This window comes from Coregonus lavaretus (genome assembly GCF_964263955.1).
Source record: "Coregonus lavaretus genome assembly, chromosome: 23".
Classification (NCBI taxonomy): Eukaryota; Metazoa; Chordata; class Actinopteri; order Salmoniformes; family Salmonidae; genus Coregonus; species Coregonus lavaretus.
This window is the reverse complement of record NC_140010.1, coordinates 30,162,413-30,187,493: the sequence shown is the minus strand read 5'-3', so window position 1 is coordinate 30,187,493 and position 25,081 is coordinate 30,162,413. Positions and strand designations below refer to the sequence as shown.

The window sequence follows — 25,081 nt, the reverse complement described above, 5'->3', positions numbered from 1 at the left end:
TGCGGGGACTTGCTTCCATTCAGCCACGAGCATTAGTGAGGTTGGGCACTGATGTTGGGGTGTTTAAGCATGGCGCGCAGTCGGCGTTCCAATTCATCCCAAAGGTGTTAGATGGGGTTGAGGTCAGGGCTCTGTGCAGGCCAGTCAAGTTCTTCCACACCAATATCGACAAACCATTTCTGTATGGACCTCGCGTTGTGCACGGGGGCCATTGTATTGCTGAAACAGGAAAGGTCCTTCCCCAAACTGTTGCCACAAAGTTGGAAGCACAGAATCATCTAGAATTTCATTGTATGCTGTAGTCTTAAGATTTAAGACTAAGGGGCCTAGCCCGAAATATGGAAAAAGAGCCCCAGACCATTATTCCTCCTCCACCAAACTTTACAGTTGCCACTATACATTGGGCCTGGTAGTGTTCTCCTGGCATCTGCCAAACCCAGATTCATCCGTTTGACTTCCAGATGGTGAAGCATGATTCATCACTCCAGAGAACACGTTTCAACTGCTCCAGAGTCCAATGGCGGCAAGCTTTACATCACTCCAGCCAACGCTCGGCGGTCCCGTTCTGTGAGCTTGTGTGGCCTACCACTTCGCAACTGAGCCGTTGCTGCTCCTAGACGTTTCCACTTCACAATAACAGCACTTACAGTTGACCAGGGCAGAACTTTGACAAACTGACTTGTTGGAAAGGTGGCATCTTATGACGGTGCCACGTTGAAAGTCACTGAGCACTTCAGTAAGGCCATTCTACTGCCAATGTTTGTCTATGGAGATTGCATGGTGGTGCGCTCGATTTTATACACCTGTCAGCAACGCGTGTGGCAGAAATAGCCGAATCCACTAATTTGTAGGTGTGTCCTCATACACATATACAGTGGGGGAAAAAAGCATTGTCAGCCACCAATTGTTCAAGTTCTCCCACTTAAAAAGATGAGGCCTGTAATTTTCATCATAGGTACACGTCAACTATGACAGACCAAATGAGATCACATTGTAGGATTTGTAATGAATTTATTTGCAAATTATGGTGGAAAATAAGTATTTGGTCATAACAAAAGTTTCTCAATACTTTGTTATATACCCTTTGTTGGCAATGACACAGGTCAAACGTTTTCTGTAAGTCTTCACAAGGTTTTCACACACTGTTGCTGATATTTTGGCCCATTCCTCCATGCAGATCTCCTCTAGAGCAGTGATGTTTTGGGGCTGTCGCTGGGCAACACAGACTTTCAACTCCCTCCAAAGATTTTCTATGGGGTTGAGATCTGGAGACTGGCTAGGCCGCTCCAGGACCTTGAAATGCTTCTTACGAAGCCACTCCTTCGTTGCCCGGGCGGTGTGTTTGGGATCATTGTCATGCTGAAAGACCCAGCCACGTTTCATCTTCAATGCCCTTGCTGATGGAAGGAGGTTTTCACTCAAAATCTCACGATACATGGGCCCATTCATTCTTTCCTTTACACGGATCAGTCGTCCTGGTCCCTTTGCAGAAAAACAGCCCCAAAGCATGATGTTTCCACCCCCATGCTTCACAGTAGGTATGGTGTTCTTTGGATGCAACTCAGCATTATTTGTCCTCCAAACACGACGAGTTGCGTTTTTACCAAAAAGTTCTATTTTGGTTTCATCTGACCATATGACATTCTCCCAATGCTCTTCTGGATCATCCAAATGCACTCTAGCAAACTTCAGACGGGCCTGGACATGTACTGGCTTAAGCAGGGGGACACGTCTGGCACTGCAGGATTTGAGTCCCTGGCGGCGTAGTGTGTTACTGATGGTAGGCTTTGTTACTTTGGTCCCAGCTCTCTGCAGGTCATTCACTAGGTCCCCCTGTGTGGTTCTGGGATTTATGCTCACCGTTCTTGTGATCATTTTGACCCCACGGGGTGAGATCTTGCGTGGAGCCCCAGATCGAGGGAGATTATCAGTGGTCTTGTATGTCTTCCATTTCCTAATAATTGCTCCCACAGTTGATTTCTTCAAACCAAGCTGCTTACCTATTGCAGATTCAGTCTTCCCAGCCTGGTGCAGGTCTACAATTTTGTTTCTGGTGTCCTTTGACAGCTCTTTGGTCTTGGCCATAGTGGAGTTTGGAGTGTGACTGTTTGAGGTTGTGGACAGGTGTATTTTATACTGATAACAAGTTCAAACAGGTGCCATTAATACAGGTAACGAGTGGAGGACAGAGGAGCCTCTTAAAGAAGAAGTTACAGGTCTGTGAGATCCAGAAATCTTGCTTGTTTGTAGGGGACCAAATACTTATTTTCCACCATAATTTGCAAATAAATTCATTAAAAATCCTACAATGTGATTTTCTGGAGAAAAAAATCTCAATTTGTCTGTCATAGTTGACGTGTACCTATGATGAAAATTACAGGCCTCTCTCATCTTTAAGTGGGAGAACTTGCACAATTGGTGGCTGACTAAATACTTTTTCCCCCCACTGTGTATGGATATATATATATATATATATATACACACACACACACACACACACAGTGGGGAGAACAAGTATTTGATACACTGCCGATTTTGCAGGTTTTCCTACTTACAAAGCATGTAGAGGTCTGTAATTTTTATCATAGGTACACTTCAACTGTGAGACGGAATCTAAAACAAAAATCCAGAAAATCACATTGTATGATTTTTAAGTAATTAATTTGCATTTTATTGCATGACATAAGTATTTGATACATCAGAAAAGCTGAACTTTATATTTGGTACAGAAACCTTTGTTTGCAATTACAGAGATCATACGTTTCCTGTAGGTCTTGACCAGGTTTGCACACACTGCAGCAGGAATTTTGGCCCACTCCTCCATACAGACCTTCTCCAGATCCTTCAGGTTTCGGGGCTGTCGCTGGGCAATATGGACTTTCAGCTCCCTCCAAAGATTTTCTATTGGGTTCAGGTCTGGAGACTGGCTATTTTTGTCTCATCAGACCACATGACCTTCTCCCATTCCTCCTCTGGATCATCCAGATGGTCATTGGCAAACTTCAGACGGGCCTGGACATGCGCTGGCTTGAGCAGGGGGACCTTGCGTGCGCTGCAGGATTTTAATCCATGACGGCGTAGTGTGTCACTAATGGTTTTCTTTCAGACTGTGGTCCCAGCTCTCTTCAGGTCATTGACCAGGTCCTGCCGTGTAGTTCTGTGCTGATCCCTCACCTTCCTCATGATCATTGATGCCCCACAAGGTGAGATCTTGCATGGAGCCCCAGACCGAGTGGGATTGACCATCATCTTGAACTTCTTCAGTTTTCTAATAATTGCGCCAACAGTTGTTGCCTTCTCACCAAGCTGCTTGCCTATTGTCCTGTAGCCCATCCCAGCCTTGTGCAGCTCTACAATTTTATCCCTGATGTCCTTACACATCTCTCTGGTCTTGGCCATTGTGGAGAGGTTGGAGTCTGTTTGATTGAGTGTGTGGACAGGTGTATTTTATACAGGTAATGAGTTCAAACAGGTGCAGTTAATACAGGTAATGAGTGGAGAACAGGAGGGCTTCTTAAAGAAAAACTAACAGGTCTGTGAGAGCTGGAATTCTTACTGGTTGGTAGGTGATCAAATACTTATGTCATGCAATAAAATGCAAATGATTTACTTAAAAATCATACAATGTGATTTTCTGGATTTGTGTTTTAGATTCCGTCTCTCACAGTTGAAGTGTACCTATGATAAAAATTACAGACCTCTACATGCTTTGTAAGTAGGAAAACCTGCAAAATCGGCAGTGTATCAAATACTTGTTCTCCCCACTGTATATATACACATACAGCTGTGGAAAAAATTAAGAGACCACTGCAAATCTTTCTTAAATCAGCATCTCTACATGTATGACAGCCATTCCATTCCAGTGTCTGTTGAATTCCAACACAGGCACACCTCATTCTACTGAATTAGGTACTGATTATGTGATCACCTGAACCAAATCTTATTTAACGAGGAAAAGTATAAAAAACACAATAGGACCAGCTGGATGGCAAAAACAGTGCTAATAGTACCTCCAAAAGTAATATTAATCAAAAAATAACTATTGACCATGCCAAAAGAGTTGAAAAGGAACGTTTTGAGTGAGGAAAAGAAGGGGTCAATTTTGGCTTTACTGGCAGAGAGATACAGTGAGGGTCAGGTTGCTTCCATCCATCCAAAATTTCAAAGACGGCGGTTCATAAGAACAAGGTCAAGCAGCAGACATTCGGGACAACAAAGCTACAGACCGGCAGAGGGTGAAAACGATTCTCTACTGACCGGGATGACCGCCAACTCATTTGAATGTCACTCAACAACCGTAGGATGACATCAAGTGACCTACAAAAATAATGGCAGACGGCAGCTGGGGTGAAGTGCACAGTGAGAACGGTTCGAAACAGGCTCCGAGGGGCAGGGCTGAAGTCGTGCAATGCTAGAAAAAAGCCCTTCATCAATGAGAAGCAAAGAAGAGCCAGGCTGAGGTTTGCAAAAGACCATAAGGATTGGACTGTAGAGGACTGGAGTAAGGTCATCTTCTCTGATGAGTCCAATTTTCAGCTTTGCCCAACACCTGGTTGTCTAATGGTTAGACGGAGACCTGGAGAGGCCCACAAGCCACAGTGTCTCACACCCACTGTGAAATTTGGTGGAGGATCGGTGATGATCTGGGGGTGCTTCAGCAAGGCTGGAATCGGGCAGATTTGTCTTTGTGAAGGACGCATGAATCAAGCCATGTACAAGGTTGTCCTGGAAGAAAACTTGCTTCCTTTTGCTCTGACATTGTTCCCCAACTCTGAGGATTGGTTTTTCCAGCAGGACAATGCGCCATGCCACACAGCCAGGTCAATCAAGGTGTGGATGGAGGACCACCAGATCAAGACCCTGTCATGGCCAGCCCAATCTCCAGACCTGAACCCCATTGAAAACTTCTGGAACGTGATCAAGAGGAAGATGGATGGTCACAAGCCATCAAACAAAGCTGAGCTGCTTGAATTTTTGCGCCAGGAGTGGCATAAAGTCACCCAACATCAATGTGAAAGACTGGTGGAGAGCATGCCAAGACGCATGAAAGCTGTGATTTGAAAATCAGGGTTATTCCACCAAATATTGATTTCTGAACTCTTCCTTAGTTAAAACATTAGTATTGTGTTGTTTAAAAATGAACATGAACTTATTTTATTTGCATTATTTGAGGTCTGACAACACTGCGTCTTCTGTTATTTTGACCAGTTGTCATTTTCTGCAAATAAATGCTCTAAATGACTATTTGGGAGAAATGTTGTCAGTAGTTTATAGAATAAAACAAAAATGTTATTTTTACCCAAACACATACCTATAAATAGTAACACCAGAGAAACGGATAATTTTGCAGTGGTCTCTTACTTTTTTCCAGAGCTGTGTGTGTATATATATATATATATATATATCTATCACAGATGAGACAAATGTTCACCTGCCCCTTTTTAAGGGTGGGAGGTTACCGGGGTAGTGTGACTCAAGTCATGTTTGTGCCTGTGAGATTTTAGTCTGACTAGTAGAAGCGTTGTCTTCTCTTCCCTAGCAGTTGAAACTCAAAGATAGGAAAAACAGGGGCCTCCCGAGTGGCGCATCGGTCTAAGGCACTGCATCGCAGTGCTTGAGGCGTCACTACAGACCTGGGTTCGATCCCAGGCTGTGTCGCGACCGGGAGACCCATGAGGCGTCGCACAATTGGCCCAGCGTCGTCTGTGTTAGGGGAGGGTTTGTCCGACCGGCATGTCCTTGTCCCATCGCGCTCTAGTGACTCCTTGTGGCGGGCCGGGCGCATGCACACTGACTTTGGTCGGCAGTTTTACGGTGTGTCCTCCGACGCATTGGTGCGGCTGGTTTCCGGGTTAAGCGAGCAGTGTGTCAAAAAGCAGTGCGGCTTAGAAGGGTTGTGTTTTGGAGGACGCATGGCTCTCGACCTTCGCCTCTCCCGAGTCCGTACAGGAGTTGCAGCGATGGGACAAGAAATTGGGGAGAAAAAGGGGTAAAAAACTATAGATAAAATATAGATAAACAGCAATGTAAATAGCGAAGAAACACAAGGACAAAGTCTCACTTCAGTAGACTTTCGTTTCAAGTAAATTAGACCAACTTTTATGCCTGTGCGCAGGCTTCTAAAAATGAGTATTTCACTCAGCTCTTCACGTGCCCACAGCCCCCAGCCAGGCTGTGTTGCAGCGCAAGATGGAATAGGCTATGTAGGATTCGTAGTTCTTTGACTTTGTGCGATTTTAATTTACCAGCTGTGAAACAAAACGGCGGAAGTAAAAACAGCTACTGCAGCATTTATTTTACTATAAATGTGATCATACTTTACTATTTTTGTTCACAAATATGAGTGAAATGCTCTCACTGTGGAGCCCTGACCACCCGCAAACGTCAGTTGACCTTAGTTGGTCAGTCAGTTGACCTTAGTTGGTCAGTCAGTTGACCTTAGTTGGTCAGTCAGTTGACCTTAGTTGGTCAGTCAGTTGACCTTAGTTGGTCAGTCAGTTGACCTTAGTTGGTCAGTCAGTTGACCTTAGTTGGTCAGTCAGTTGACCTTAGTTGGTCAGTCAGTTGACCTTAGTTGGTCAGTCAGTTGACCTTAGGTTATTTACCGTGTGGAATTGCTGGCTGTGTGTGGTGGTTTTGCCTGGCAGGTTGGGTGTGTATGGTGGTCTTTTGTTTATCTGAGGATCCAGGGCTGTATGTATGTATGTATGTATGTATGTGTTCTGGCTTTGGTTCTGCTCAATCAGTCTGTGTTCTGTCTTCTCACCTGCTGCCTCTTACTGCCTTACCACCCTGCTTACCTCTGGTTCCCTTCTCATTCACTCACTCTGCATCTGTCTCTTCCTGTCCTCCCTATCTCCCTCTTCTTTTTCTCTCTTCGCTTCCCCCCCCCCTCCCCGTCGTGTTGTGTTCAGAGCCCTCTCTGGCTGCGAGGGAAAGGCGGGGGGGTGGGGGGAGAGGGGGCGGGCGAGAGAACGGGCGTCTCTCTCTCCACGGCGCTCCTCTCACCTCCCAGCGCTACCCCGGTGAGTAAGTGTGTATGTGTGCGGGGCTGCATCTTTGTCTGCATAATGTGTTTGATTTGTAGTTTTGTATGTAGGTGTTTTTGTTTGGTTTAGCTGTTTTTTTTCCTTGTGTATAGGTAGTTTTACTTTGCTGCGGATGCATGTGGTTCAGGACTTGAAACAAACTTTATGAAACACAGATGAGCCAGCTTTGTAATGTTTCTAAAACAATACATGTATTATTAGTAAGAAGTGATGAGGTAAATTGCTCAATGTTATTTCATTATTTGTGACCTACATTATTTTTACCGAAATACTGTATCACAGGTGAGACAAAATGTTCAACTGGTCAGGAGGTTACCGTGGCAATGAGGGCACTCGAGCTGCTCCAGGTGACGGTGTACCTGTGAGATAGAGAATCTGACTAGTAGCCGATGTGTCTTCACTAGCAGTTGAAGCAGACACATTGAATAAAACCTAGCTTGTGAACAAAACAATGTAATAGGCCCACTTTAGTAGACTTTCGAGTAAATTAAACCAACATTTATGCCTGTGCTCAGCGCTTATAAAATCAATCTTACTTCAGCACTTTAATCAGTGCGCACAGCGCCCCCACCAGGCAGTGTTGCTGCGTGTGAGGTGGCATATTATAGGATTCAAGTAGTTCTTTGTGTGATTAGCTACCAGCTATTTATTTTGCTATAAATGTGCTCATTCTTTACTTCTAACGCTATTCTTATTTGCAAATGCGGGTGAAATGCTTGCACTGTAGAGCCCTTACCACCTGCCAACGTGGCTGGTGAAATAGACATCTTACCCGCCAATGCCAACATTTTAGGCCCTGATGTGGTTATTTTAACATGTTCATATTTTAGTGTGGTTAATTCAATGCTTGTTTAGTCTATATGGTATGTTTGTGGTTATTTTAGTGTGTGACTGTGTGTAGCTTTCCATGCTGTGTTTGACTTGTCTTCCCTCCCCCTACAGCAGGTGCCTACTACCCGGCCCAGCCCCAGTACAGCCACTCACCCGCGGTCCAGACTGCGCCCGTCATGATAAGCCCCGCCCAGCCCCAGCAGCAGGCCCTGCCCCCTCAGCCGCCGCCGACGCCGACCCAACCACCGGCACCCAAGAGGGAGCGTGTAGCGGTACTGTACCACACACTGTTGCATTTCCACTGAGACTATACCCCCGGTGTTTGGCTTGAAGATGCAGACTTTTGAGTTTCCACCTATGAGGCTTAGCCCCAAACAAAGACCCTGACATGGGGTCAGACTGGGACTTTTCTGGGTGCATAGACATGATAAAGGTTAACTGTTAACATAACAATTGGGCCTGTCCTCATAAAAAGCAATTGTTCAGGGGATTCAGAAGTTGTTGATGCTGCTTTTCACAAGTCCTTAGTGTCAGCCTACACTGTTGAAAATACTATTTCTCTAATATAATACAAGGGTGTATATTAGGAGTGGAAAAGCCCTATAAAGGTCAAAGCGCAGCTGGTATACTATGACCTCGCTGCTGAGGTCAATGCAGTGTAGGAGTAGGTCGAGTATATCTAGCCCCTTACTGCTAAAACGGGGTCAGACACGGATATCTTCTCACCCCCCTCTTTATGGTCAAAGATAGAATTGGGGGATGGTAATCCAAGAAGGCAATTCCAACCGTGTGCTACAGATGGAGGAGATTGGACAGCGGGAAAGAAGTATAGATTAATTGAGACTGTAGGAGGGATGACAGGAGAAGAGAAAAGGGGACTTGCATTTATTTAGGCCTATTTAACCAGGGTTGTATTCATCATAGCTAGTCCCACCCAGTTTTGGTTCATTTTCTTCCGTTGGTGTCTAGTGAATACTGCCCAGGCTAGTTGATTTAAGAATAAATTCTTATTTATGGTGACGCCTGGCGAGTTATGGTTAATATGCTAATTTCAAGTAGTCTTTGACTGTTCAACTTCATCCTACTCCCCCCTTTCTCTCCCCTCCTCAGATCAGAATACGAGACCCCAACCAGGGGGGCCGTGATATCACAGAGGAGATCATGTCCGGGGGAAGGGCCACCTCCACCCCCCCATCACAGGTACGCATCACAACCCACTGGGGCCTGTTCAGGACAATATGACATTACAGAACATTCAGAAACATTGTTGTCCAATGATTAAAACTCTATTGCTGTTCACATCCTGAAACTTTGTGATTGGTATTTATCATATGAGGACATCAAATACATTTCTGCTTTTTTTCATAGTTTATCATGTAGAACAGCTATGGATCTCAGATGGATCAGTGTCAGCTCTATACATTCTAGTTCTATACATTCAACGCTAAGTGTTTCACATCACTCAATACATCCCCTGAATTCTCCACCTCCTTGGGATCATTCCCAGTGATGAGCTCACAATGTGAGTTTGGAATCTTGTGGCTTATAGATTCCACAGAGATGATGTCATAGAGGAGACCAGGAAGACTGGAATGGAAGCCAACTGTTCCAAAACGGTTCCATTCAGTTAGTTTACTTTTTGATTGTTGTGTCTTGTCTCCAACTCTCAACTCGACTGGTTTTGATCAAGGCAATAGGATATCATTAGAAAACACTGTACCACATATTTGTGTTTATAATTGTTATAAGCTAGTTTTGACGGTGCTCCTCGTTTTCTGCCACTAGTCCTCCACTACAGAGGGAGAAGGTCCTTCCCAGACCAACGGAGAAGTTACAAAGCCCGTCACCATGATGACGAGAACAGGTGAGCGTCCTCTCAGGTCTTGTGGTACTACAATGTCTTTACAGGCTGAGATTTGCCACATTACATAGAGAGTAGGACAACATGAATTAAACAATGAACTTGATCTTCAATGATTGATCGTAGTACGTAGTAGTTCCAAAATGGTTCTGAACTGATTTCGTTCTTAGTTGCAGATGAAAACACAGAACCCGCAGTTTTCAAAGCGATGGCTGCCGTGACACCGCCACCTGCATTGGCAACCCCAGAGGCAGCCACCGCCACCGTCACAGCGGAGGCGAAACAGGAAAAAGATAGCCAGGCTGCCCCGCCTACTGAACAGGTTGTCAGCCAATCGGCTGCCCCCACGGCTGCAGTGAGGGCCGAGGTGCCCATTCCACCAGGGGAAGAACAGGCCCCTGCCCCCTCCCTCTCCCCCCCGGCAGCTCCTACCTCCCCTCCCCCTGCAGAGGTACAGACTCCACCCCCCACCACCATCGCTCAGGTCAGCGACACGGTGGATGCTGGTGTGACCCCGGCAGTGAAGGCAGTGACTCCCGAAGCTCCTCCCAAAGAGGAAGAGCCTCCGGCCGCCCCAGCAGCCGTTGAGAAGCCTCCTACCCTGGTAGCGGAGAAAGAGGAGGTGGAGAAGAAAAAGGAGGAAGTAGTAGTGGTGGAGGAGAAGGTAGAGGTAAAGGAGGAGCCTGCGCTTACCACCAAGCTAGAGATAGTGGCGCCTGTTACGGTGGCGGTCGCTAAAGAAGACACTAAACCCACTCCACGACCTGTGACCCCCGTCGCCAAGGCAACGATCAAACACTCCGCCCCGGCCGTGAAGCCCGTGGTGTCTGTGGAAGCTCCCACTAAAACTGAGAGCGTGGTCGAGCCGACATCGCCGAAACAGGAAGCAGCTGCTGCTGTGACAGTGCCCGTGTCTGCCCCCGTTCCCGCCGCCACTCCCTCTGTCCCGGAGGCGGAGCCCGCCATGGCCCAGAAGAGCGAGGAGCAGCCGCCCCTGTCCAACGGCCTCCCCCAGGACTACCCCGACGAGGTAGACGCCCCCGTGCCCGCACCAGAGCGCATTGCTACGCCCAACACCGAGCCTGCCGCTCCCCCACCTCAGGAAACTGCTACCCCTGTGGCTGCTACCGTGGCAGAGGAGAAGAAAGAGGAGGGGGAGAAGGAGGAGAAAGAGGAGGATGCAGCTCCAGTGCCCTCAGCCAGCAGCCCTTCAGAGGACACGTCTATGCAAGGTGAGAGGGTTTTTACTGGTCCGGTCACTTGGTCAGGAAATAGTATGTGCACCAAGGTTTTGGTTTGGCTGGGGCAGATGGGTTCTGGAGGGTGTGGCTTCAGGTTTTGATGTAACGCTCCTCTCTTCTAGCTGCTGTGTCTGTGCCAAAGAAGAAGAGGAACATGAAGGAGCTGAACAAGAAGGAAGCCATCGGAGACATGCTGGATGCCTTCAAAGAGGTGTGTGTATCTACTTGTGTGTCTGCGTGCATAGAACAGAGCGGCCTTCTAAAGTCATGAGCTATTCTAAACAGTTGTCCATGACCACTTCAAGTTGCACCATTAGTAAACCTTGAAAACATGTGTAAAATTGTTACTCACAGCACTGCATGGTATCTGCAGCCAGCCGCTACTCCGGTTGGACTGTTCATTAGTCAGTGCAAGAGCAACTCGGCATATGGCATCGTTGGTCTCCAGGCCTCTTTGTGCCTGGAGTCCTGGTATATCTGTCGAGACAAACATTTCACTTCCCAGCAAGTTTTCATGAAATTTCTGGTATGAAAATTTGTGTTCTCTTACAAAAAAAATATAAGAAGAAAAGATTGTCACCGCAAATCCTGAAAGCATGTAGTGGTCTAAACTTCATTCTACTTCTTCTTACACCTCCAATCGTCCTGTCCCTTCTCCCCTCTCTCTCGTCCATACAGGAGAAGGAGGCGGCGGCTGCCCCCGAGCCCTCGTCCACTCCGGCGGAGCCCAGCCCTGTGGCCCCTCCCCCTTTGGCGACCGCCGATGCGCCAGATGAGACATGGGAGGAGAAGGAGGACAAGCAGAATGCCGACACGCCCCCGCTCAAACCGGGCGACCTAAAGTACCAGTACAAAGGAGGTAGGTGGCCCCCTAGAAATAAAGGTCTGTAGGTGACCCAATTCATTTATTATCTTTGTTGACACCGGCTATTTCCTGTTATGTGAAATGTCTCATTATCGTTGAAATGTGCAGTGAACGGTTTGTCTGTTTCTTTGTCGAAGACCCCCATTATGCATGTGTATGGCCAGCATTATCCCTCCCGAAATGCATGTCTCTTCAAGAGTAGCCTGATAGATTTGGTTGGATGTGTTCCAATAACGGTTAAGCAGTATAAAGAGACCTTCATCGCCAATTCAACCATTCAAACTCTCCCACTCCTCCACCCTTTCCTCCCAACAGAGCAATGGAAGCCTATTGACCCGGAGGATAAGAAGAGGTACGACAGAGTGTTCCTGCTGGGCTTCCAGTTCATTAGTGCCAGCATGAACAAGCCCGAGGGCCTACCTCTCATCAGCGATGTGGTGCTGGATAAGGTAAACTATACCATAGAAGAAGAAAAAAACCATGGTGATTTTTATAGGCATCCCGTTAGAAATGTATTATTCACAACAAAGTAAAATGAAGTAAAAGCGATTATGCTCTAGTGATGATTTTTTTTTGTGTGGATTTTAACACTTATCCCATAGCTCATTCATGTGCTTTTCTAGTCTGTCCATATGTTAATTTCAATGTCAAATTCATAGGTTCTTAATTCTCTCCTCCTCTGTGTAGGCCAATAAGACCCCCATGCGCCCAGCGGAGCCGGGTCGCAACATGATGAACGCCGGGCCAGACTTCACCCCCGCCTTCATGGGTAACCTGGGCAGACAGTCCACTGGAGGAGGTGGGGGAGGGGGACCACGGGGTCCTGGAAGGGACCATATGGGAGTGAGTATGGTAGTGTGTGTTGGGCGTGTGGGTCAGTGTATAGAGGACACTATATATATCAAAATAATTAGGGGGTAGATCATCTTTAATATGCAGATAGATTGTGGCTTCCATCAATGTAATTGTCTGCATCATTTCCAATCCCCATATATATATTTTCTTAGTAAATATAGATATTATTTTAAATATACACTATATATACAGAAGTATGTGGACACCCCTTCAAATTAGTGGATTCGGCTATTTCAGCCACACCCGTTGCTGACAAGTGTATAAAATCAAGCACACAGCCATGCAATCTCCATAGACAAACATTGGCAGTAGAATGGTCTTACTGAAGAGCTCAGTGACTTTCAACATGGCACCGTCATAGGATGCCACCTTTCCAACAAGTCAGTTCATAAAATGTCTGCCCTGCTAGAGCTGCCCCGGTCAACAACTGCTCAGCCGCAAAGTGGTAGGCCACACAAGCTCACAGAACAGGACTGCGAGTGCTGAAGCGTGTAGCGTGTAAAAATAGCCTGTCGTCAGTTGCAACACTCACTACCGAGTTCCAAACTGCCTCTGAAGCAATGTCAGTACAAGAAGTGTTTGTCGGAAGCTTCATAAAAATGGTTTTCCATGGCGGAGCAGCCGCACACAAGCCTATGATCACCATGCGCAATGCCAAGCTTCGACTGGAGTGGTGTAAAGCTCACCGCCATTGGACTCTGGAGCAGTGGAAACGCGTTCTCTGGAGTGATGAATCACGCTTCACCATCTGGCACTCCGATGGATGAATCTGGGTTTAATTAATGCTCATGGTTTTGGTATGAGATGTTCGACAAGCAGGTGTCCACATACTTTTGGTCATTTCTTTTTTTAAATATACTGAACTAAAATATAAACGCAACATGTAAAGTGTTGCTCCCATGTTTCATGAGCTGAAATAAGACACTAGAAATATTCCGTAAGCACAAAAAGCTTATTTCTCTCAAATGTGTTTACATCCCTTTTTAGTGAGCATTTCTCCTTTGCCAAGATAATCCATCCACCTGACAGGTGTGATATATCAAGAAGCTGATTAAACAGCATGATCATTACACAGGTGCACCTTGTGCTGGGGACAATAAAAGGCCACTCTAAAATGTGCAGTTTTGTCACACAACACAATGCCACAGATGTCTCCAATTTTGAGGGAGCGTGCAATTGGCATGCTGACTGCAGGAATGTCCACCAGAGCTGTTGCCAGAATTTGAGAGATCCATTTTTTGTGCGTATGGAAAGTTTCCATTATTTCACCTCTTGAAACATGGGACGAACACTTTTACATGTTGCGTTTTATATTTTTCTATAACTTTCTATAAACATTTATTGTAGTGAGATCATTTATTTCTTTCGGGATATGAATACTGAATATGTCCACTTCACGATTGGACCATTTTATTGGTATTCTTTAGCGATCCAATACATAATATAGTGCGCTCATAATTCGGTTTTAATCCAGAGGTTAGAAAAAGTATCTAGATCCTCTGAGTCTGTGCAGGGATCCAAATTGTGGATTTAAAGAGAACATGAATCGTCAGCGTACAATGACAAGTTTTGTTTTTAATAGCTAACATTTTGATGGCCATAATAAATAGATATGCCGATAGTGGATAACCTTGTTTTACTCCTTTTGACAATTTAATACTTTCTGAAAAGTAACCATTATTTACTATTTTACACCTGGGGCTACTATAAATACAGTTGAAGTCAGTAGTTCACATACACCTTAGCCAAATGCATTTAAACTCAGTTTTTCACAATTCCTGACATTTAATCCTAGTAAAAATTCCCTGTTTTAGGTCAGTTAGGATCACCACTTTATTTTAAGAATGTGAAATGTCAGAATAATAGTAGAGTGATTTATTTCAGCTTTTATTTATTTCATCGCATTCCCAGTGGGTCAGAAGTTTACATACACTCAATTAGTATTTGGTAGCATTGCCTCCTTAAGCCATTTTGCCACAACTTTGAAACTATGCTTGGGGTCATTGTCCATTTGGGAGACCCATTTGCGACCAAGCTTTAACTTCCTGACTGATGTCTTGATGTTGCTTCAATATATCCACATCATTTTCCTTCCTCATAATGCCATCTATTTTGTGAAGTGCACCAGTCCCTCCTGCAGCAAAGCACCCACACAGCATGATGCTGCCACCCCCGTGCTTCACGTTTGGGATGGTGTCCTTCAGCTTGCAGTCAACCCCCTTTTTCCTCCAAACATAACGATGGTCATTATGGCCAAACAGTTCTATTTTTGTTTCATCAGACCAGAGGACATTTCTCCAAAAAGTACGATCTTTGTCCCCATGTGCAGTTGCAAACTGTAGTCTGTCTTTTTTAATGGCGGTTTTGGAGCAGTGGCTTCTTCCTTGCTGAGCGGCCTTTCAGGTCATGTCGATGTAGGACTCGTTTTACTGTGGATATAGATACTTTTGTACCTGTTTCCTCCAGCATCTTCACAAGGTCCTTTGCTGTTGTTCTGGGATTTATTTGCACTTTTCGCACCAAAGTACGTTCATCTCTAGGAGACAGAACGCGTCTCCTTCCTGAGCGGTATGACGGCTGCGTGGTTCCATGGTGTTTATACTTGCGTACTATTGTTTGTACAGATGAACGTGGTACCTTCAGCCGTTTGGAAATGGCTCCCAAGGATGAACCAGACTTGTGGAGGTCTACACATTTTTTTCTGAGGTCTTGGCTGATTTATTTTGATTTTCCCATGATGTCAAGCAAAGAGGCACTGAGTTTGAAGGTAGGCCTTGAAATACAGGTACACCTCCAATTGACTCGTATGATGTCAATTAGCCTATCAGAAGCTTCTAAAGCCATGACATCATTTTCTGGAATTTCCCAAGCTGTTTAAAGGCACAGTCAACTTAGTGTATGTAAACTTCTGACCCACTGGAATTGTGATACAGGGAATTATAAGTGAAATAAACTGTCTGTAAACAATTGTTGGAAACATTACTTGTGTCATGCACAAAGTAGATGTCCTAACCAACTTGCCTAAACTATATTTTGTTAACCAGAAATTTGTGGAATGGTTGAAAAACAAGTTTGAATGACTCCAAACTAAGTGTATGTAAACTTCCGATTTCAACTGTAACTAACCCATTGTATAAGAGATTCGCCAAAATGAAAATGAACCAGGCATTTATATATAAATTCCAGTCCTACTTTATCAAAGGCCTTTTAAAAGTCAGCTATGAATACCAGGCCTGGTTTCCAAGGTCTTTCATAGTGTTCTATTGTTTCCCGTACTTCACTTCTCCAATGTATTGTCCATGTAAACAACATGTCTGATTTACGATGAATAATATCCCACAATATCTTTTTAATTCTATGCATTTTGCTAGGATTTTGGCATCACGACACTGAAGTGTAAGGGGTCTCCAGTTTTCTTTAGGTGGACTGGATCTTTATATTTACCACCTGGGTCCTGTTTCAGTAATAGTGAAATTAGACCACCTTGCTGAGTATCTGATAGTCTACACATCTTTGCTAAAACGGGTTATATCCATCCAGAGTCCTCTATCTAACTCTATGGTCAGTGCATAGAGATCCTATAATTCAAGACTAGTTGGACAATGTTTTGGGTCACGTTAATAGGATGACAATGTCCATTATTGTGTTCTATGTATTTGGCAGTATTTGTTGAAATTGTGGGCTGTTTTCTCGTGTCTCTTGGAAAGCATTAGTTATAGTTCAAAGTATGTCATAGTACATCACTCTCCAAATGATAGAAATCAATAATTTATTGTCACATGTTGCTTGAAAACCAATGATTTAATTGGTCATCAACCAGTGATTTATTGTGAGCATTTAAAGATGACCATTGACTAGGGTTATAATACTGCCAATGAGTGGAACTGGTGCTGCTCTCTACATTGTTTATGTCTAAAGCTGGGCTCAAGTCGTCAATGATTGACAGCCCAGTGTGTTTGTAGAGTTCATAGACCTCATTTCCCTCTATCACCTCTACACCCACACCTCTCTTGCTCCCCCCCCCCCTCTCTCCATCCCTCCTCCCCTCAGCCCCCCGGACCCCGGCGCTCCCAGCAGGGCCAGCGCAAGGAGCCCCGCAAGATCATCACCATCTCCTCATCGCTAGGTGGCGACGTGGAGCTCAACAAGGCGGAGAAAGCCTGGAAGCCCACGGTAAAGATGGCGGGGACACAGGGCCGCGGGGCCGCCCCAGAGGAGGAGAGCGACGACCCCGAGCAGGCCAAGACCCAGGAGCTGTTCAAGAGGGTCCGCTCCATCCTCAACAAGCTGACCCCTCAGATGTTCCAGCAGCTGATGAAGCAGGTCACAGAGCTGACCATCGACACGGAGGAGAGGCTGAAGGGAGTGATCGACCTGATCTTTGAGAAGGCCATCTCTGAGCCCAACTTCTCTGTGGCCTACGCTAACATGTGCCGCTGCCTTATGGGGGTGAGTGACGTGACTGACGTTGTTTGGCCGTTTTGTGTTAGACTTTTTTCTTTCATTCTCTCTGCCTCTACTTTGAGCCATGTGTTTGGACCACTGCAGTAGGGATGTAACCAGTCACCGGTACGCATTGGTCCCCGATTCAAATGTTGAAGATACAAGTGCATCAGTCCGGGCACCCCAAGCCGATCCAAATGCATCAGTCAGAAAATCGATTGAACCGTTACGAATCGCCACAATTTATTTTTGCTCATATTACATTCTGCATTCTGAAAAAAAATCATATTTTATGACAACTTAGTTGTGCTGTTCATTGGCTATGTCATAGCAAATGTTGTAAACGATAAATATTGACACAAACGCTTACTGTGCAAAAATGACAAGGTGATGGTGATTTCAGAACTGAAATGGGTGGGGGAAAAACAGGCTACATTGCCCACCCTGCCGCCCGGCCCTAGTCCTATAGTGTCTGTGGGGTGGTAGATGCCTAGTCTCCCTTATGGCTCAGATCAGTTGACTACATAGTATATACACCATAGACGTACATAATTTACTTACACACACACAGAAGTCAGCTCAGACAGATCCAGTCGAGAGGCACAGCTCATGAACTCCATCAGCAGCAGATTATGGAGAATGTATGTCTTTATGCAACAAATGGACATTCATACACTGCAGTATAGTGATGGAATTGACGAACTCGAGGAGCCCTCTTTCGTTCCTTTTCTCCCTCTGTTTTGATTGTCTTCATCCATTTGTTTGAGTATGCTTTTTCTAAGCCAGTCCCCTACTGAACATAAACGAAACAGACCTTGAACTAAACATATCTTGTTCCTTGTTTCCTTTCCTTGTGTCCTCCCAGTTGAAAGTGCCCACCACAGACAAGCCGGGAGTGACTGTGAACTTTCGTAAGCTTCTGCTGAACCGCTGTCAGAAGGAGTTTGAGAAGGACCAGGACGATGACGTGATCTTTGAGGCCAAACAGAAGGAGATGGAGGCCGCCAAAGAGGTACGACTTAACTTCCTGTTTACACAACCTCATAACAGATGCATTCTGTTATATTCATATCCAACCCTTGTTCATATTGCCAATGTCACAAGATTGGTCTGCGATATCCTCATAAAATCTAAATCCATCTATTTGGCTATTCATTTGACTAGGATTTGCTATTTTTCGCTTTAGATGAGGTCTATGTCTGAACTAGCAAAGAGAGAAAATGGTGAACCAATCACATTCTGTTCTGTCCCTAACCATCAAAGAGCAGGCGCATTTTGGACAATAAAGCTTTCTTAACTTTCAAATAACCTTTTTGACCTTACGTCTCCCAGGAGGATAAAGCCGGTCTGAAGGCGGAGCTGGAGGAGGCCAAGGACAAGGCACGGCGGCGGTCGCTGGGCAACATCAAGTTCATCGGCGAGCTGTTCAAGCTGAAGATGCTGACGGAGGCTATCATGCACGACTGCATCGTCAAGCTGCTGAAGAACCACGATGAGGAGTCGCTAGAGTGCCTCTGTAGACTGCTGTCCACCATCGGCAAGGACCTGGACTTTGAGAAGGCCAAGGTATGCAGAGAGAGAGATGCCACACACACACACACAAAGGCATGTGCACACACTAATGCACAGGGACACACACACACACACACACACACACAGGCACTCACTCAGTACCGACAAAAAAACACACACTTAGTGATACCTGACATATTTACTCTGCAGAAACACACCAGTCTGAGTGTCCCTCTGCTTGTCCCCACAGCCCCGTATGGACCAGTACTTTGCCCAGATGGACAAGATCATCAAGGAGAAGAAGACCTCGTCTAGGATCCGCTTCATGCTGCAGGACGTCATCGACCTCAGACGGGTACCTCCATCCCTCTCTATACAATCTTCTCTCCTCCTTTCTCGTTCTGTTTCTACAAATGTCTCTCTTCCTCCCTCCATCTTTCTGTGTCTTCCTCTCTTTCTCTCTGTCTGTCCTTCACTCCATCCCCCCCCCCCCCCCCTCTCTCCTCTTTAGCTCTCTTTCGCTTCTTCTTTCATCTCTATTTGTGTTCTCTGCAATAGTATCATTACGATCATGGCGTCACGGTAATAACCATACTGTAATTCACCGTATGGCTCTAAAGCCTCTGCTAAGACTTTAAAAGAGTACTCCCTCTCTCCCTCCCCCAGAGTGGCTGGGTGCCCAGGCGAGGGGAGCAAGGCCCTAAGACCATAGACCAGATCCACAAGGACGCTGAGCTGGAGGAACAAATGCAGCTGGTCAAGGTCCAGCAGCAGCTTATGTCAAGGAATGACGGTGGAGGTGGAGGAGGAGGACGAGGAGGTGGAGGAGGAAGAGACGGGAGGGGGGGAGACCGAGACAGAGGAGGAAGGGATCAGGGGGGCCGTGGGGTCCAGCACGGGGGCCAGGGGGGCAGGGGCAGCCAGCCCCAGGATGAAGGCTGGAACACAGTGCCCATCTCCACCAAGAACAGACCCATCGATACCAGCCGGCTCAGCAAGATCACCAAGGTGAAGGGAGAGTTAATAAAATAAAATAAAGTTTACAACTAATAAAGGAATGTGTTTTTACTACTAAACCAACACGAATGGGGTTCTTAATTATGAGTGGTAATGTAAACAATAGCGTATTTATTGTATTTTTGTGACTCATAAGGATGCTTTTTGCAATAGCATGACCAGATGAAGAGTTGTCAGGGATTTTACTTGCGTCACTTTATTAGTAGCCATTTTTCATCAATTGTTTTACCAAGTCGAGTCCCCATTGAGATGGATATAATTCTGTTATCACCTCTGCTCTTAACCTTTGACCTCCCCCCGCACTAGCCTGGTGCCCTGGACTTCAACAACCAGCTCCTTGCGCCCCAGCTCGGGGGTAAGGGCATGTGGGGCAGCTGGGGCAAGGGCAGTAGTGGAGGCACCACAGGAGCCAAGCCTGCCGCCGGAGCTGAACCAGGTAGGGGCACATACGGACGTTCAAACACACGGCAACCTGAACAAGGAGTCGGGTAGAAGCCTACTTCATACAAACCTCATACTCATACCGACATCCCTCACACAAGGGCAAAAACCCAACAAATGTGTCACACTGTACTATACACACTTAACACACACGCATGCACACTTACATACAGTACCAGTCAAAAGTTTGGACACACCTACTCATTCCAGGGTTTTTCTTTATTTTTACTATTTTCTACATTGTAGAATAATAGTGAAGACTATCAAAACTATGAAATAACACATATGGAATCATGTAGTAAACAAAAAAGTGTTAAACAAATCAAAATATATTTTATATTTGAGATTCTTCAAATAGCCACCCTTTGTCTTGATGACAGCTTTTCATACTCTTGGCATTCTCTCAACCAGCTTCATGAGGTAGTCACCTGGAATGCATTTAAATTACCAAGTCCATATTATGGCAAAAACAGCTCAAATAAGCAAAGAGAAACGACAGTCCATCATTACTTTAAGACATGAAGGTCAGTCAATCCGGAAAATTAAAAACGTTGAAAGTTTCTTCAAGTGCAGTTTCAAAAACCATCAAGCACTATGATGAAACTGGCTCTCATGAGGACCCAAATAAATACTTCACAGAGTTCAAGTAACAGACACATCTCAACATCAACTGTTCAGAGGGGACTGTGTGAATCAGGCCTTCATGGTCCAATTGCTGCAAAGAAACCACTACTAAAGGACACCAATAAGAAGAAGAGACCTGCTTGGTCCAAGAAACACGAGCAATGGACATTTGACCGGTGGAAATGTGTCCTTTGGTCTGGAGTCCAAATTGGACATTTTTGGTTCCAACCGCCGTGTCTTTGTGAGACGCGGTGTGGGTGAATGGATGATCTCTACATGTGTAGTTCCCACCGTAAAGCATGGAGGAGAAGGTGTTATGGTGTGGGGGTGCTTTGCTGGTGAAACTGTCTGTGATTTATTTAGAATTCAAGGCACGCTTAACCAGTATGGCTACCACAGCATTCTGCAGTGACACGCCATTCCATCTGGTTTGGGCTTAGTGGGAGTATCATTTGTTTTTCAACAGGACAATGACCCAACACACTTCCAGGCTATGTAAGGGCTATTTTACCAAGAAGGAGAGTGATGGAGTGCTGCATCAGATGACCTGGCCTCCACAATCCCCAGACCTCAACCCAATTGAGATGGTTTGGGATGAGTCGGACGGCAGAGTGGAGGAAAAGCAGCTAACAAGTGCTCAGCATATGTAGGAACTCCTTTAAGACTGTTGGAAAAGCATTCCAGGTGAAGCTGGTTGAGAGAATGCCAAGAGTGTGCAAAGCTGTCATCAAGGCAAAGGGTGGCTATTTGAAGAATCTCAAATACAAAATATTTGGTTACTACATGATACCGTATGTGTTATTTCATAGTTTTGATGTCTTCACTATTATTCTACAATGTAGAAAATAGTAAAAATAAAGAAAAACCCTTGAATGAGTAGGTGTCCAAACTTTTGACTGGTACTGTATACACACTTGGAATTTGTGTAATATGCGTGTATTGTCTCTCTCTCTTGCTCATTCCTTCTTTCCTTTGTTCTCTAGCAGTGGAGACTGGCCGTCCGGCCACCGGCAACCGCTTCTCTGCCCTGCAGCAGTCTGCTCCACCAGCATCCTCCTCAGACGCTGACCGCAGGGTACCCCAGAGGTCAGTACGGCTCTTCCTTCCTGATCTTTCTCTCTGCCCCCTGACTCTCGCTTATACGTGTCTATTTTCTACCCCTTCTTTCCCCCCTCTCTCCCATCTCTTCTTTCCCTCCTCCCTCTCCTCTCTCTCTCCAACATCTCTCTCCTTCTCCGTAGGTCCAGCTCCAGTCGTGACCGCGGCGGGGACCGGGACCGCTTTGAGAGGCGCGACAGCAGTCGCGACGAGCGCGGCAGCAGTCGGGATGCCCGCCCGCCTGTCACCAAGCGCAGCTTCAGCCGCGAGACAGAGGAGCGTAGGAGCGATAGTCGCACCCCTATGGAACCCCCCGTCCGGCGCGTAGCCAGCATGTCTGACGACCGGGACAGAGGCAGCCGAGACCGAGGAGGCAGCGGTAGCCGGGACAGGGCTCCTAGCAAGGAGAATGTTGGTAAGAGACTATAGACACACACTGGATACACGTACACCCACCTTAGTGTATAATGCGTTTTTATGTTTAATAGTGTGTGAAACTGTATAACGTTGTGTTGTGTCTGTACAGTGAAGCGTGAGACAGACCCCACCCTTCCTCCTGCTGCTCCGGCCAAACCGGCCATGACAGAGGAGGAGCTGGACAAGAAGTCCAACGCCATCATCGAGGAGTACCTCCACCTCAACGACATGAAGGTACACACAGGCCACATCAACAACATGAAGACGCACACAAACACACACACCATCAGTTTCGTGTCAATGACAAAGGTGTACACACACACACACACACAATCGGAGGCCATAGCAAAGCTAACTGCTGTAATACTAAACCCCTTTCCTTCCCCGTCCGGCCCTGTAGGAGGCGCTGCAGTGTGTAGTGGAGCTGAACAGTGCCCCGCTGCTCTTTGTGTTTGTGCGGAACGGCCTGGAGAATACTCTGGAGCGCAGCGCCATCGCCAGGGAACGGATGGGCCTGCTGCTGCACCAGCTCCTCAAGGCTGGCACCCTGCCCACAACAGAGTACTACAAGGGGTAAGAAGCAGAGAGCGAGTGTAGTACTGCACTAAAGACCAGGTTGTGTGTTTTGAGGAGGAAGCATGCAATCCTGTCTACGGAGCCCAAAAGTAGTGTGTGCTTGTTAAAGAGAACCATCTCTCAAAGGGTTAAAATGTGTGTTCATGTGTTCGCCCATATGTCAGACTGTTGGAAAATAGTCCACACAAGATAGTTCTCCAAATTATTAGTTTTCCTTGTTTTAGTGTGTTTACTTGGTTATGTTTAATCATAGGCTCCAGGAGATCCTGGAGTTGGCTGAGGACATGGCCATAGACATCCCCCACATCTGGCAATACCTGGCTGAGCTCATCACACCCATGCTCCACGAGGGAGGCATCCCCATGGGACAGCTCTTTAGGTGAGGCCCAGGCTTTATAGACCGCGTCGGCCCCAACTCTGGAGGTCACTGGCCTATAACAGCGTTGATGCCAGAAAGGCTTTGACTGATGCTTCACTTATGGATGAATAGTGAAGAAGTGATCGGCAAAAATATACAATTTGAGACTGATGTAATGAATGAGAAATTTAAAGGAACGCTCAATAACCTTTCCTACTGTATGTGTGTTTACAGGGAGATCGCCAAGCCCCTGATTCCCCTGGGTAAGGCTGGTGTGCTGCTGGTGCAGATCCTCAACTTACTCTGCAAAGGAATGGTAAGTGTCTCTGTGCACGCAGCTCTGTGGGGTTTGTGTATGTCCATACAATATTTATGTTGGACTTGTGAGTGTGTGTGTGTAAATGAATTGTGTGTTATTTGTTTTATATTTTCAGACCCATAAGAAGGTGGGCGGTCTGTGGACTGAAGCAGAGCTCAACTGGAGAGACTTCCTGCCAGAGGATGAGGACGTCAATAAGTTTGTGACTGAACAGGTCAGTGGGGGAGAAGGGGTTAAACACTTTTTAGTTAGGACCACTCAATCTGAATGCCATTTAAGATTGGTGGACTGAACATGCGACTGCCCTTCATAAATGAGAGGGTGATTTTATTTTTTGGGTTAAGAAAATATGGGTTTACTGTCTCGTTCTATTGCTGTGTTTAGCAACAAAACCCATCCGTGCACAACTTTGGGGAAAACCAGAACTTGTTGGCTTAGAATCAAAGGATTATTGACAACATGTAAACTATATGTTGTCTCCAAATGTTTATTGAAAACAGAAAAAAGATTGCACAATAAGCACTTGTTGACTCAAATTGCATTGTTGCAGTTGTTGGTTAGCTAGCAAATGTTTGCCATATTAGCGTAGACATAAGTCAAAACCCCTGAAAACAATACATGATATCAAGAACAAGATATAACTAACTGAAACAAGCCACCTATGATTCACCACATGGCAGCTTCTTTTCCTTGTTGATGGCTATCTGACCATTCAGAATCATAACATTCTGCCTCTGTGTCGCACGCGCATAATTTCGTGACGTTGTCAGGCAACCCATATGAGCGTGTGTTCCATAGTTTTCCTAACGTAATTCTATGGTGTGTTCTCGCTTTCCAGAAAATTGAGTTTACCCTGGGGGAGGAGTCAGAGGAGACCAATCAGAAGAAGCCCATGGGTGGAGAGGAGCTCAGCAAACAGCTGGACAGACTGATCCAGGACAAGGCTAACAACCAGCGTGTCAGAGACTGGGTGGAGGTATGTTCCCGTGTGTGTGATGTGCGTGCGTATGCGACTTTGTATCAGCAAGGTCAATTGAATGTTTAAACATTCCATGCTATCCTCATCTAACTCTTTGGAAAGCTTTGGTAACTATTTGCCCTCTCATTTACAGGCCAACCTGGACGAACAGCAGGCGGCTGCCAACCAGTTTGTGCGCGCTCTGATGACCTCCATTTGCCAGTCAGCCGTTATATGTGAGTACCGCAAAGCCCATATATCTGGCCCTTCTGTTTGCATACCTTTAAAGATGCTTCCAACCTCCTTTGTTGGCATGCATGCTGTTGCCCTGTACATCGCATGTGAGTTATGGAGAGAAGCCAAGTCCAGTGCTATGTTTTCGGTGCCAGAATGTTCCTGACTTCTGGTTCTATCCTCAATCGCTGGTACATTCTGATATCTCTGTCTGATTGGCAATGGGGGCATCAAGTTGGGTGTAGAAGGAGTGTTGGTAGTTTGGTGATACTCTAGGTTAATGGTTTTGGGTTAACATTCCTATGAATAGGGTTGACTGGTTGGAGACTGTACATTTGTAATATGCATCCATCCTTTCCCCCTCTCTCTCTGTCTTCACTCA

At 45.9% G+C, this 25,081-nt stretch overlaps 1 protein-coding gene across 5 annotated transcripts in view; it reads left to right on the top strand.

The window, feature by feature from the left end:
• eif4g1a (eukaryotic translation initiation factor 4 gamma, 1a) overlaps positions 1-25,081 on the top strand; it is a 32,564-nt gene that overhangs the window by 5,209 nt on the left and 2,274 nt on the right. For all 5 annotated transcript variants that reach the window (XM_084188366.1, XM_084188363.1, XM_084188365.1 and 2 more), the window contains 23 exons: positions 7,992-8,152; positions 8,991-9,080; positions 9,666-9,744; positions 9,912-10,973; positions 11,105-11,193; positions 11,661-11,841; positions 12,163-12,296; positions 12,535-12,690; positions 16,753-17,151; positions 18,011-18,157; positions 18,478-18,711; positions 18,908-19,012; positions 19,324-19,665; positions 19,981-20,110; positions 21,723-21,825; positions 21,981-22,252; positions 22,364-22,488; positions 22,655-22,827; positions 23,084-23,209; positions 23,423-23,504; positions 23,623-23,721; positions 24,346-24,483; positions 24,620-24,701. In XM_084188366.1, coding sequence (XP_084044492.1) covers positions 7,992-8,152; positions 8,991-9,080; positions 9,666-9,744; positions 9,912-10,973; positions 11,105-11,193; positions 11,661-11,841; positions 12,163-12,296; positions 12,535-12,690; positions 16,753-17,151; positions 18,011-18,157; positions 18,478-18,711; positions 18,908-19,012; positions 19,324-19,665; positions 19,981-20,110; positions 21,723-21,825; positions 21,981-22,252; positions 22,364-22,488; positions 22,655-22,827; positions 23,084-23,209; positions 23,423-23,504; positions 23,623-23,721; positions 24,346-24,483; positions 24,620-24,701 — 4,509 coding nt within the window. The remainder of the gene's footprint in view (positions 1-7,991; positions 8,153-8,990; positions 9,081-9,665; positions 9,745-9,911; positions 10,974-11,104; positions 11,194-11,660; positions 11,842-12,162; positions 12,297-12,534; positions 12,691-16,752; positions 17,152-18,010; positions 18,158-18,477; positions 18,712-18,907; positions 19,013-19,323; positions 19,666-19,980; positions 20,111-21,722; positions 21,826-21,980; positions 22,253-22,363; positions 22,489-22,654; positions 22,828-23,083; positions 23,210-23,422; positions 23,505-23,622; positions 23,722-24,345; positions 24,484-24,619; positions 24,702-25,081) is intronic.